At 37.3% G+C, this 12,333-nt stretch overlaps 1 protein-coding gene across 1 annotated transcript in view; it reads left to right on the forward strand.

Moving 5' to 3' along the window:
* The window catches only part of LOC311288470 (Fc receptor-like protein 5), a gene marked incomplete at its 5' end in the record, with an annotated part of 38,730 nt that overhangs the window by 18,126 nt on the left and 8,271 nt on the right, over positions 1-12,333 (forward strand). Inside the window, 6 exons of the mRNA XM_084405891.1 lie at positions 42-296; positions 394-654; positions 2,510-2,764; positions 2,872-3,132; positions 11,191-11,442; positions 11,516-11,806. Coding sequence (XP_084262017.1) covers positions 42-296; positions 394-654; positions 2,510-2,764; positions 2,872-3,132; positions 11,191-11,442; positions 11,516-11,806 — 1,575 coding nt within the window. The remainder of the gene's footprint in view (positions 1-41; positions 297-393; positions 655-2,509; positions 2,765-2,871; positions 3,133-11,190; positions 11,443-11,515; positions 11,807-12,333) is intronic.

Consider the following 12,333-nt stretch of genomic DNA (forward strand, 5'->3'; position numbering starts at 1 on the left):
AATATAAATGAGCTCAACACTGCATCATTGTTCACTTCCAGATAAACCGATTCTGACTGTAAAGCCCCAGAGTTCAGTGTTCACTGGAGACACAGTTACTCTCAGCTGTGACGTGGGAAGCTCAACTGGATGGACGTTTGACTGGTGGAAAGACTCAAACTGTGAATCCAGTGATGATGCAGGAACTAAAACAATCAGTTCTGCGAGAGTCTCTGATGGAGGAACATACGAGTGTAGAGCACAGCGAGGAAAACACTACACACACTTCAGTAATGCAATAAAGATAACAGTGAGAGGTAAGTGCTCATTTACTCTTTTGCTCTTTTTTTTTTTCAGTGAAAAGCTAATTTTGAGTTTTAAAAGATTTAAAGATGTTGTTTGCTCATTTCACAGAGACACCCAAACCTGTAGTGAAGGTGAAGCCTGATGTTCGTGTGTTCAGAGGAGAGAGAGTCACTCTCACATGTGACATACAGGAGACAGGAGTCTGGAGGTACAGCTGGTATAAAGATCAAGATAACAGCAGAAGAACAGACCAGATCTATATCACATCTGTGGATCCGTCTCATGCTGGTCTGTACAGATGTAGAGGAACTCTGACTGAAACCCAACAGAACTCAAAGATCAGTGATGGAGTTACACTGACAGTATCAGGTGAGTGTGTTCATGTGTTCCTCAGACAGAATTACTTGTTTGTTTGTTTGATTTGTTGGTAACACTTTACAACAAGGTTCCATTTGTTCATTTTACTTAATGCATATTAATACATTTGTTATTTAATAATCTTTGTTAACATTAGTTAATAAAAATACAACTATTTTAAACACATCATTGTGCATCATAAAACAGAGTTTCTTGGTCTTCTCTTGCTGTACGAAGGAAAATACATTGGTACTTATTGATATACAAAGCTTTTTTTTTTTTTTTTTTTTACCATCTTATCTTTGTGGTATGCTTAAGCAAAAAGTAGCAGGTAACTATTCATTGTGTTCACAGTCTTATTGCAATATGCATGTACCTCGAGCTAGAACTATGTTAGGCAAAACTGCTTTTAATTATGCTGTACCAACAGAGAGGAACTCTCTCCAAATGACATTGAGGCTGAATCATTTGCTGTCTTTCAGCAATTTTAGAACACTTATACATGCGCTAGAGAAAGATTTAATGACTTGCAAATGCTTCTGAGATTGTATTTTTAATACCAATTTATTGTGTGCTGTATTGTTTTATTGTTATATGTGTGTTTCAATAATTGGGCCGCCTATCTTGGCCAGGACACTCCTGTAAAAGAGATTTTAATCTCAGTGAGGTTCTCTCCTGGTTAAATAAAGGTATAATAATAATTAATATATGATTTAAGAGTATTTTTCATTGCTCATTTTAACCAGTAACTTTGGCTGTATCCCATCACTGTAACAACATTGAGTCTGCAGATTTATTTTATTTATTTATTTTTAATATTATGCATGTTTTAAATAGATCCGATATTGCATTGAAATGCATACATGAAAATAAAATAATAAAGTCAGTGTAGTTTTTTATATTCATTCATAGTAAATGAGATGTGGGATAAACTGATGTTTCGGCTGCATTAATGTGCACATTGAAGCTCAAATATCAACTGGTTACTCTATAATAATAATTTCAGCCTCATGTCAGAGATAATGTTTTAGGAGTGTAGAAGCAGTGGACCATTAGACTTTGACTTTCCTGTCACTAGATAAATGTGTCACCACAGGGGCAATATTACAATTTAATAGAAATAAGCACATAGGAATATACTTAAAATACATAAAATCATAAGTAAATAATACAAAACATAGCCTATATATAAATAAATGAATATTTATCATAATTGTAATATAAATAACTCACTTCTTTCAGGGCAAAATAAAAATTCAAAAATAAAAATGAAACCTTAAAGTGTCCATTTTAAGAGAAATGTAAGGTTCAAGTCTGAAAATCTCACATTAACTTCAGCATTCAAAATGATTAGAACTTGCATTCTTTTTATCTTTGTATTTCTTACGTTTATCTGCACATTTCTTTTTTTTTTTTTTTTTTTTGACATTTAACCATCTATATCCAGCAATAGCAAAGTGACAGAAGTGTGAAGTAGTCTTAGACCTGAGCTTAGCTGAGACTTTAACTTTTGGCTATCTTGAAAGAGTGACACATCTTATTGATTCCTGTTCAAAGATGTTTTGATCATGTCATGCTGCATGTTCTCATTTGTTTCCTTTCTTATTAATTATGTTCCTCATCTGTGTTTAGTTTAAGATAAACTCTTTAGTTTGTGGTTTTCCTTGTTTTGTTCTGTAGGCCTAAATGAAGACATCTCAAAATCAATATTTTTGCTGTTCTATTCAGTGATGTCACTAGTGGGAGCAAGAAAGGACACATCCCTTTAAATCAAAATAAATCACAGTTTACTGTACAAAAAAAAGACAAGACAAGATATGACCAATAATATAAATGAGCTCAACACTGCATCATTGTTCACTTCCAGATAAACCGATTCTGACTGTAACGCCCCAGAGTTCAGTGTTCACTGGAGACACAGTTACTCTCAGCTGTGACGTGGGAAGCTCAACTGGATGGACGTTTGACTGGAGGAAAGACTCAAACCCTGAATCCAGTGATGATGCAGGAACTAAAACAATCAGTTCTGTGAGAGACTCTGATGGAGGAACATACGAGTGTAGAGCACAGCGAGGAAAACACTACACACACTTCAGTAATGCAATAAAGATAACAGTGAGAGGTAAGTGCTCATTTACTCTTTTGCTCTTTTTTTTTTTTTTTTTTTTCAGTGAAAAGCTAATTTTGAGTTTTAAAAGATTTAAAAGATGTTGTTTGCTCATTTCAAAGTGAGACCCAAACCTGTAGTGAAGGTGAAGCCTGATGTTCGTGTGTTCAGAGGAGAGAGAGTCACTCTCACATGTGACATGCAGGAGACAGGAGTCTGGAGGTACAGCTGGTATAAAGATCAAGATAACAGCAGAAGTACAGACCAGATCTATATCACATCTGTGGAGCCGTCTCATGCTGGTCTGTACAGCTGTAGAGGAACTCTGACTGAAACCCTACAGAACTCAGAGATCAGTGATGGAGTTACACTGACAGTATCAGGTGAGTGTGTTCATGTGTTCCTCAGACAGAATTACTTGTTTGTTTGTTAGATTTGTTGGTAACACTTTACAACAAGGTTCCATTTGTTAATTTTACTTAATACATATTAATGCATTTGTTATTTAATAATCTTTGTTAACATTAGTTAATAAAAATACAACTATTCATTGTTAGTTCATAGCTGAGGTCCATTAAATAATATTCACAGCTGCAACTTTTGATTTAAAAATATCTTAGTAAATGTTGAAATTAACATGGACTAAGATGAACACATCACAAAGATTTCTACACATCATTGTGCATTATAAAACAGAGTTTCTTGGTCTTCTCTTGCTGTACGAAGGAAAATACATTGGTACTTATTGATATACAAAGCAATTTTTTTTTTTTTTTTTTACCATCTTATCTTGGTATGCTTAAGCAAACAGTAGCAGGTAACTATTCATTGCGTTCACAGTCTTATTACAATATGCATGTACCTCGAGCTAGAACTATGTTAGGCAAAACTGCTTTTAATTATGCTGTACCAACAGAGAGGAACTCTCTCCAAATGACATTGAGGCTGAATCATTTGCTGTCTTTCAGCAATTTTAGAACACTTATACATGCGCTAGAGAAAGATTTAATGACTTGCAAATGCTTCTGAGATTGTATTTTTAATACCAATTTATTGTGTGCTGTATTGTTTTATTGTTATATGTCAAGTCAAGTCAAGTCAAGTCAAGTATATTTGTATAGCGCTTTTCACAATACAGATTGTATCAAAGCAGCTTCACAGTATTAAATTTAAATAATACAACAAGGTTTGTTTCTAGTGGAATTTATTGATTGATAAAATCAGATTAAATATCCCCAAATATCCCCAACTGAGCAAGCCAAAGGCAACAGTGGCAAGGAACCGAAAAACTCCATCAAATGACCTAATGGTGTCCTAAAACTCCATCAGGTGACCCAATGGAGAAAAAAAAAACCTTGGGAGAACCCAGGCTCAGTCGGGGGCCACTTCTCCTCTGGCGTTTATTAACTAGAGGCCAGATTGTAATTTGAACTGTGAGATTAAAAATATTATATGAATGCCTGGCTGAAGAGATGCGTCTTTAATCTAGTTTTAAACTGGGAGAGCGAGTCTGAGCAACGAACACTATCAGGAAGGCTATTCCAGAGTTTTGGAGCTAAATGTGAAAATGCTCTCCCTCCTTTGGTGGTTCTGGATATCTTAGGTATGACCAAAAGCCTTGAATTAAGTGATCTTAAAGAGCGCGATGGATTATAGGGCGATAGAAGATCCGTTAAATAGACTGGAGCTAAGCCGTTTAGGGCTTTATAAGTCAGTAGCAATACCTTGTAATTAATACGGAACTTATGCAGTGATGATAAAATCGGTGTTATATGATCATATTTTCTTGATCTAGTAAGAACTCTAGCGGAGGCATTTTGGACTAACTGTAGCTTGTTTATTGAGGATGCAGGACAACCGGCTAATAAAGCATTACAGTAATCTAGTCTCGAGGTCATGAATGCATGAACTAACTTTTCTGCATCAGAAACTGATAGCATATTACGTAGCTTAGCAATGTTTCTAAGGTGGAAAAAGGCTGTTTTTGTAACATATGAAATATGATTTTCGAAAGACAGGTTGCAATCGAGTATAACACCCAGGTCTTTTACTGTAGAGGATAAAGTAACAGGACATCCTACAATATTAAAGTTGTATTGCGAGAGGTTTTGCGGGTGGTTTTTTGAACCGATAAGTAGTACCTCTGTTTTGTCTGGATTTAATAAAAGAAAATTACTCGTCATCCAATCTTTTATATCGTTAACACACTCTGTCAATTTGGATAATTTAGCGTTTTCATCTGGCCGTGACGAAATATATATTTGAGTGTCATCAGCATAACAATGGAAACTAATTCCATGTTTCCTTGTAATATTTCCAAGTGGCATCATATATACTGAGAATAATAGAGGGCCTAACACAGATCCCTGCGGCACTCCATAGTTTACTGGAGTTATGATCGATTTTTCTCCATTTAAGTAGACAAAATGGTAGCGGTCAGATAAGTATGATCTGAGCCAGCTTAATGCTTGTCCTTGAACACCAGTATAATTTTGTAGTCGATCTAAGAGTATTGTGTGATCTATAGTATCGAACGCAGCACTAAGATCAAGTAAAACTAGTATTGAGATACAGCCTTGGTCAGAAGCTAGAAGTAAATCATTTGTAATTTTAACGAGCGCAGTTTCAGTGCTATGATGCGGCCTGAATCCAGACTGAAACTTTTCATAGATATAATTTTCTTGCAAGAAAGAACACAATTGAGCAGACACCACTTTTTCTAATATTTTAGACATAAATGGAAGATTTGAAATGGGTCTATAATTTGCTAGGTTATTATGATCTAATTGTGTTTTTTTAATGAGAGGTTTTATAATTGCCAGTTTAAAGGAGAACTCCGGTCAATTTTAACATTGAGCTCATTTTTTTGTACATTTGGAGTGCTGTCAATACAAGAAGTCGATTGCCGAGTTCACGCGCATGATCATAGCAACTAAACCTATGCGCGTGAACTCGGCAATCGACTACTTTGGACTTCAACCGAAAACAGGATGTAAACACAGGTATTTGCGCTGGCTTAAATAACATCATTTTTATACTTATCTTTCACATCTACTGCAGTCAGATTTACTCGTAATCACTCACATTTTCTGTGCACTTGTAATGACACATCAAGGATGTCAAGAGGCTAAAAGCAGGTTTACTACTTGCCCCATTGAAGTCAACAGGGTGCAAATTTTAAAAATAGAATAACTCGGTGTAGGCAACCCCGATTTTTGTCGTTGTTCTCTGTACTGACAGCACTCCAAATGTACAAAAAAATGAGCTCAATGTTAAAATTGACCAGAGTTCTCCTTTAAATGTTCTTGGAACATGACCTAAAGATAAAGACGAGTTAATAATATTGAGGAGAGGCTCTTCCACTACAGGTAACACTTCTTTCAGTAGCTTAGTTGGTATAGGATCTAATAAACATGTTGTAGTTTTAGATCAAGTGATAAGTTTATTTAACTCTCTTTGTTCTATAGTTGTAAAGCACTGTAATTGTTCTTGCGGGGTGATAATTGAGGCTGAATTATAAGGCGCAATTGCATTTACATTTATTCATTTAGCTGACGCTTTTATCCAAAGCGACTTACAATTGCTATATATGTCAGAGGTCGCACGCCTCTGGAGCAACTAGGGGTTAAGTGTCTTGCTCAGGGACACATTGGTGTCTCACAGTGGATTCGAACCCGGGTCTCTCACACCAAAGGCATGTGTCTTATCCATTGCGCCACACTATTGAAGATTGAACGTTTACAATTGTGGTTCTGATGCTTTCTATTTTCTCAGTGAAGAACTTCATAAAATCATTACTACTAAACTGTAACGGGATATTTTGTTCGGGTGACGTCTGTTTATTTGTTAGTCTAGCCACGGTGTTAAATAAAAACCTTGGATTATTTTGGTTATTTTCTATTAGTTTGCGGAGATGCTCAGCCCTGGCCGCTTTTAGGGCCTTTTTATAACGTGACATACTGTCTTTCCATGCGATTCTAAAGACCTCTAAATTAGTTTGTTTCCATTTACGCTCTAAAATACGGGTTTCTCTCTTTAGAACATGCGTAGTATTGTTGTACCACGGTGCTTTAATTTTCTCTCTGACCTTTTTTAATCTAATAGGTGCAACAACATCCAATGTTCTAGAGAGAATAGTGCTCATAGTGCTAGTTAGTTCTTCTAGTTCATCTGCTTGTTTGGGTTCAGGCAGCAGCTGAGACAGATCAGATAAGCAATTCGAGAAATTATCTATGGTGGATGGAAGGATTGTTCTGCCTGGTTGATAACGCGGCGCCGCATGACATATTACAGCAGTACGTAATATGCAAGTTACCATGTAATGGTCAGTGACTTCATCACTTTGCGGTATAATATCTATATCGGTTGGATCGGTTCCATGTGATATAATTAAATCGAGTGTATGATTAAGACGATGAGTTGGTCCGGTGACGTTTTGCTTGACCCCAAATGAATTTAATAAATCTGTAAACGCAGCCCCTAACGCATCATTTGGATTATCTACGTGTATGTTAAAATCTCCAACAATTAATGCTTTATCGACATTGACTAATAGGTCTGAGAGAACATCTGCAAACTCTTTTAGGAAATCAGCGTAAGGCCCAGGCGGTCTATATACGGTAGCCAAGGCTAGAGATAATAGGGATGTTTTTCTAACATTTAAGAGCGTAACATTTAGTACAAGTACTTCAAACGAAATAAACTTATAACCCGCTTTCTGAGTAACATTGAGAATATCTCTATAGATTGTTGCAACACCGCCGCCACGACCAATCAGACGGGGCTCATGCTTATAGGAGTATCCAGGAGGAGCAGACTCATTTAGACCGAAATAATCATTTGTTTTAAGCCAGGTTTCAGTAAGGCAAAGTACATCGAAGCTATTATCTGTGACTATTTCATTTACAATAACTGCCTTAGGTGTGAGTGATCTAATGTTTAGAAGACCTAGCTTTAGAAATTGTTTTTGTTTACTAATAGCAACATTTTCTGTTTTAATAACAATTAGATTTTTCCTAGATCCTGCAGTGGATTTATTATTTGATCTCACTAAACGAGGAATAGACACGGTTTCTATGCAATGTTCTACACTAGTATTTATATCAGTTAAATTGGTGCAGCAGAGACTATGATTTGGACTTTTGGTTACGAGTCAAAAGGTATTTAACATTTTGGAGATGTTATCCGACAGAAGATCTGCTCCGAATCTGCTTGGGTGTAAGCCATCAGCACGGAAAAGCCTAGGACGCTCCCAAAACAGATTCCAATTATTTACAAAGAGCAGTTTCTGCTCATGGCATCATGATATTAACCATTCATTTAGCGCAAATAATTTGCTAAACTTTTCATGTCCTAGTCGGTACGTGGGAAGCGGTCCTGACACTATGATCGTTGTTTCAGGCGATGTGCTGCGTACCGTATCGATCAGATTCCTGAAGTCTTTCTTCAGAATCTCCGTCTGGCGCATCCTGATGTCGTTCACTCCCGCGTGCAGGACAACAGTTCCGACGCGCTCGTCACCGTTCAGAATCTCGGGAACGCGAGCAGCGATTTCAGAAACACGAGCACCAGGAAAGCAGTGACTGTGCACCTTACTTTTACCTAACGTAGCGCGTACGTGCCGAACGATGGAATCGCCGATGATCACAGCATCGCGTTCCGTTTCGCGAAGAGGGGAGAAGCGGTTTTGTGTGGATAACTCGAAAACCGGGAGGGTCGGAGAGAGTCTTGGTCTAGACCTGACTCGCGTCTTCCGCTGCGGAACCATCCAGGCTTCGTGGTGGCATGTTGGAGCCGGAGTGAACGAGACCATGGCTGATCGCGACCTCGGCGCTCGGGACCGATGTTGAGAAACATACGGAGTAGACGAAGTCGGAGTCAGCAGGTTAGTAACGTTAATCACTGATTTGTGTGCATCGGCGCGTGATGTTTCAAGAGCTAACCGCCGGTCTATCAGCTCGGCTTGTCTCAATAAAAGGTCGTGGATCTGTTTCTCAACAGCTTCCAGCTCAGACTGCAGTGCGTGCAGTTCAAATGTGTCCTCACCTGCACCAAAAGGTAGACTACTTACATCTGATATATTCGCCATTTTAACAGATGGACAGTAAGTTAGCAACGAAGCTACCAGTGATGCTATCAATATTAATACTAATTTATGACTTAAGTCTTAGATATAATCCGTCTTTTTAGTGGTACGGGTGTAGAGTAGACGCACGATAGGCGAAAAATGTTTGTAAGTGAGTGTTGAGAAGACGCGTTCAGCCGTGATCCACGGACGTAACCTATAGGAGTATCCAGCGTTGGATTACTAATAGGCTTGAGACGCGTCTGCTCAACAGTCCGCGTTGTAATTTATGATTGAAGTCTTAGATATAATCTGTCTTTTTAGTGGTACGGGTGTAGAGTAGACGCACGATAGGCGAAAAATGTTTGTAAGTGAGTGTTGAGAAGACGCGTTCAGCCGTGATCCACGGACGTAACCTATAGGAGTATCCAGCGTTGGATCACTAATAGGCTTGAGACGCGTCTGCTCTACAGTCCGCGTTGTAACTATGAGGGTTGAGCAGTAGTGCTTCTCAGTGAGGTAAAGTAGAAAATGTTTGTTGTAAGTAAGTTTAAAGAGTAAAATCAAGATTTATAAATCAAATCGATGGAGCTCCAAAGACAACAACGCGTTGAGACGCGACGCATGCGCATTCGAAAACAGGAAGTCACGTGCACATTCGTTGTGGGGGTGTGTTTGAATAATTGGGCCGCCTATCTTCGCCAGGACACTCCTGTAAAAGAGATTTTAATCTCAGTGAGGTTCTCTCCTGGTTAAATAAAGGTATAATAATAATTAATATATGATTTAAGAGTATTTTTCATTGCTCATTTTAACCAGTAACTTTGGCTGTATCCCATCACTGTAACAACATTGAGTCTGCAGATTTATTTTATTTATTTATTTTTAATATTTTGCATGTTTTAAATAGATCCGATGTTGCATTGAAATGCATACATGAAAATAAAATAATAAAATCAGTGTAGTTTTTTATATTCATTCATAGTAAATGAGATGTGGGATAAACTGATGTTTCGGCTGCATTAATGTGCACATTGAAGCTCAAATATCAACTGGTGACTCTATGATAATAATTTCAGCCTCATGTCAGAGATAATGTTTTAGGAGTGTAGAAGCAGCGGACCATTAGACTTTGACTTTCCTGTCACTAGATAAATGTGTCACCACAGGGGCAATATTACAATTTAATAGAAATAAGCACATATACTTAAAATACATAAATACATAAGTAAATAATACAAAAAAATACATAAATAAATGAATATTTATCATAATTGTAATATAAATAACTCACTTCTTTCAGGGCAAAATAAAAATTCAAAAATAAAAATGAAACCTTAAAGTGTCCATTTTAAGAGAAATGTAAGGTTCAAGTCTGAAACTCTCACATTAACTTCAGCATTCAAAATGATTAGAACTTGCATTCTTTTTATCTTTGTATTTCTTACGTTTATCTGCATTTTTTTTTTTTTTTTTTTTTTTTTTATCAGACATTTTACCATCTATATCCAGCAATAGCAAAGTGACAGAAGTGTGAAGTAGTCTTAGACCTGAGCTTAGCTGAGACTTTAACTTTTGGCTATCTTGAAAGAGTGACACATCTTATTGATTCCTGTTCAAAGATGTTTTGATCATGTTATGGTGCATGTTCTCATTTTGTTTCCTTGGTTATTAAAGGAGCTGTATGTAAGAAATGTATTTCAATTAATCATAAAATGGCCCTGATATGTCACTAGACATTAAGAAATCATGTTCATTTCAAATACTTATATCACTGACAACAGTAGTCCGGCCAGGATATTGTTATTTAAAAAGTGAAGTTGCAGCCCTCAACTGATGTTGATGTTGTCATGTTGTGTTTTGGCCTGAAGCGCCACCCTCCACCTATCTACCAATCACGAAGTCAGTAGTGTTTCGGCATCCGGGTTGCCAGCTCTGCTCTAGTTACCACAGCTGCAGCTACAAACGTGTCAGCCTACGTTCCTGCTGGATCCTGCAGCCTATCTGGCAACCTCGAGTCAGGGGGGAGGGGGAGGGGGAGGGGATACACCGCTCTACAGTAATTTGAAAGTGATTGCAGTACCAGTTTTGGCCACAATCTTACATACGGCTCCTTTAATTATGTTCCTCATCTGTGTTTAGTTTAAGATAAACTCTTTAGTTTGTGGTTTTGCTTGTTTTGTTCTGTAGGCCTAAATGAAGACTTCTCAAAATCAATATTTTTGCTGTTCTATTCAGTGGTGTCACTAGTGGGAGCAGAAAGGACACATCCCTTCAAATCAAAATAAATCACAGTTTACTGTACAAAAAAAAAGACAAGACAAGATATGACCAATAATATAAATGAGCTCAACACTGCATCACTGTTCACTTCCAGATAAACCGATTCTGACTGTAAAGCCCCAGAGTTCAGTGTTCACTGGAGACACAGTTACTCTCAGCTGTGACGTGGGAAGCTCAACTGGATGGACGTTTCTCTGGAGGAAAGACTCAAACCCTGAATCCAGTGATGATGCAGGAACTAAAACAATCAGTTCTGTGAGAGTCTCTGATGGAGGAACATACGAGTGTAGAGCACAGCGAGGAAACTACTACACAGACCTCAGTCATGTTGAGATAATAGTGAGAGGTAAGTATTCTTTCTATATTTTGAGTTTTAATGACTTTCAGACATGTGAAATGTGTGTTTGCTTATTTCATAGAGAGACCCAAACCTGTAGTGAAGGTGAAGCCTGATGTTCATGTGTTCAGAGGAGAGAGAGTCACTCTCACATGTGACATACAGGAGACAGGAGTCTGGACGTACAGCTGGTATAAAGATCAAGATAACAGCAGAAGAACAGACAAGATCTATTACAGCGCAGGACAAGACCAGATCTATATAATCACATCTGTGGAGCCGTCTCATGCTGGTCTGTACAGCTGTAGAGGAACTCAGACTGAAACCCAACAGAACTCAGAGATCAGTGATGGAGTTACACTGACAGTATCAGGTGAGTGTGTTCATGTGTTCCTCAGACAGAATTACTTGTTTGTTTGTTAGATTTGTTGGTAACACTTTACAACAAGGTTCCATTTGTTCATTTTACTTAATGCATATTAATACATTTGTTATTTAATAATTTTTGTTAACATTAGTTAATAAAAATACAACTATTCATTGTTAGTTCATGTTAGCTGAGGTCCATTAAATAATATTCACAGCTGCAACTTTTGATTTAAAAATATCTTAGTAAATGTTGAAATTAACATGGACTAAGATGAACACATCACAAAGATTTCTACACATCATTGTGCATTATAAAACAGAGTTTCTTGGTCTTCTCTTGCTGTACGAAGGAAAATACATTGGTACTTATTGATATACAAAGCAAATTTTTTATTTATTTTTTACCATCTTATCTTTGTGGTATGCTTAAGCAAACAGTACCCGGAAACTATTCATTGTGTTCACAGTCTTATTACAATATGCATGTACCTCGAGCTAGAACTATGTTAGGCAAAACTGCTTTTAATTATG

This window comes from Rutilus rutilus, assembly GCF_951802725.1.
Source record: "Rutilus rutilus genome assembly, chromosome: 3".
Lineage (NCBI taxonomy): Eukaryota > Metazoa > Chordata > Actinopteri > Cypriniformes > Leuciscidae > Rutilus > Rutilus rutilus.